This window comes from Phaethon lepturus, unplaced genomic scaffold, assembly GCF_000687285.1.
Source record: "Phaethon lepturus isolate BGI_N335 unplaced genomic scaffold, ASM68728v1 Scaffold36706, whole genome shotgun sequence".
NCBI lineage: Eukaryota > Metazoa > Chordata > Aves > Phaethontiformes > Phaethontidae > Phaethon > Phaethon lepturus.
Window position 1 is genome coordinate 1 of NW_010548972.1, and position 2,144 is coordinate 2,144.

Sequence of the window (2,144 nt, forward strand, 5' to 3'; positions counted from 1 at the left end):
TGGGCCCTGCTGCCATCTAGCGGCTCCGGGCAGGGGTCCCCCCCGAGCCCCCCAGAGCTGACAGGAGGCCATGGAAAGGGACAGCTCTCATGTCACCGCTCCCCAAAACCCAGGCATGAGCCCTTGTCCAGCCCTGTGCAGCCCGGCAGGCCTGGCTGCTGCGAGGAAGCTCCCTATGGGCAGCACGGAGCAGGGACTGCTCTCCGGAGCAGGTGTGGAGATCTCAGCCGGGATATATGTGACGCTTACCTTAATTACTCCAGGGCTTTTACAAGGGCTTCATTAGCTTCTACTTTAATCTGAGCTTCTGCTTTAGCTGCTTCATCAGATGCTGCAGCCATCTCTGAAACAGCCTTCTCTAGGTTTGATTTTGCAGTCTGAACAGGAGAGCAGAAGAAATGTCGTTGAGAGACCACTGCAGGAGAGGTGACTTGTCCTACAGCCCTTGAGTCACTCCGCTCCCTCCCCTGCCATACTGCCGTCCTTCGCCCCACACGTGGGGCCCCACAGACCCGCTTACACAGCTGCGCTGGCAGCAGACACCTTATCAACAGGGCCTGCTGGGGAAAAGCTGCTCCTGAGACTAAGAGGGGTGGGGAGGGGCAAGACCAGCATCTGTCCGAGGGGAGGGAAGCGGCCCGGAGAAGGGTTAACCACTGCGTGGCTTCCTCTCCCCGCAGACTGCAGAGGAGCTCTGAGCCTTTGATCCTAACCAGCAGCGATGGGGAAGCTCGGGGTGAAGGCAGGGCATGCTTTCTGCAGCCAGAGGAAACTCCTGAGACAACCACCCCCCATGAGAGAAGCAGGGAGCGAATCCCCCTCCACGAGGAAGCCCGGCTGCCGGGACCTGCCCAAGGGAGGCAGCACGCAGCCTGGTACTCACCGCCAGATCCAGCATGTCCATCGTCACCGCCTCCTCTGCCAGCACCTGCACGGTGGAGTCCGCGTGGACCGTGACAGAGCCGCTGCTCACTGCAAAGGCACAACAGCGGGGGCCGAGTCAGGCAGCGCAGGCAGGGCTGCCAGATGGGCCTCGTTTGGGACTCTGCACACAGGACAGCACTGGCAAGCTGATCCCTGGAACCTCCACGATCCCTTTGCCAAGAAAAAATCTTGATGCCTTCCCGTAACGTTTCCCAAGTCCCAAGTTTGGTAGGGACTTGTTTCCTACCAAAAAGAAAGCTAAAGCAGAGGATGCTCCCAGAAATTCTCAGCTGAACCAGGAAAACCTGGCCCCAGACCATGGCCTCACATTGAGCCCCATCTTCCAGGACAGATCCCCGGCCCGCAGGACAGCCTCCAGCAGGAGGGCGAAAGCAGAAGCCCCTGGACTTGCACCAGGCACAGCTTGATCAGCAGAGCCTCCTTTGTGAGGGCCCTGAGAACACCCCGCCACGGACACTTTCCTCCCTCCCCAGCTCCACCTGCTTTACTTACCAAAGTACTTGGTGGCCGTGCCATCCTCAGCATAGACTGTCACAACACCCGGTTTGAGGACCTGCAGGGTGGGGACGTGAGAGGCCAGGATACCGAAGGAGCCGGTCAGCGTGGGCACGTCCACCTGCTTCACGTTGGCAGCGTTGTAAAACACCTGGACGGGGAGGGCAGAGCAGATGGAAACAGCTCATCACCAGGAGCGGAGGGGAAGGAGAGAGGTGGCTCCCCCGGCTCTAGAGAGCAGAGGGGGCGGTGGGCAGCCTGGTCCCACCCTGAGGGCACAGCCCTGCTCCCAGCAGCTGGCAGGCTGCAGGATTTGACACGCAGCAACGTGTGACCAGGACAGCCTGAACCTTCACAGGGTGGGAGTGGGGCCAGACTCTGGAGGAGGGGTCCTGGCAAATGCAGTGGGAAAGCGCTCTGAGCCTCCTGGGAGGCGTGGTGGTGGCGGTGGCAGGAAGGCGGCACGCGGAGACATGAAGTCGGGAGTGGGCGAGAGGCAAAGGGTGCAGCTGGGAGAAGCCTTAAAAGAGCGTAGGGAGACCTTGACGCCAACCGTCACCGCTCCGATGGGAGTCGGCGACGCAGCCTTCGTGCGAGCGTCCCACACGCTCCGCCAATGCGGCACAAATCCTGCCTTGCAACACCACGGCCCTGTCCTGGGAGAGCGGCGAGCCCGGCTGCCCCCGCGGGCATGTCAGAGGCAG

The 2,144-nt window shown here is 61.4% G+C and overlaps 1 protein-coding gene across 1 annotated transcript; it reads right to left on the bottom strand.

Moving 5' to 3' along the window:
• Window positions 1-254: 254 nt before the first annotated feature.
• Window positions 255-1,591, bottom strand: ATP5D (ATP synthase, H+ transporting, mitochondrial F1 complex, delta subunit; the record flags this gene model as incomplete). The annotated part of the gene is made up of 3 exons (XM_010290143.1): window positions 255-377; window positions 884-972; window positions 1,438-1,591. Coding segments are annotated over 3 exons (366 nt in total), but the record flags the coding sequence as incomplete, so codon positions are not given.
• Window positions 1,592-2,144: the final 553 nt, after the last annotated feature.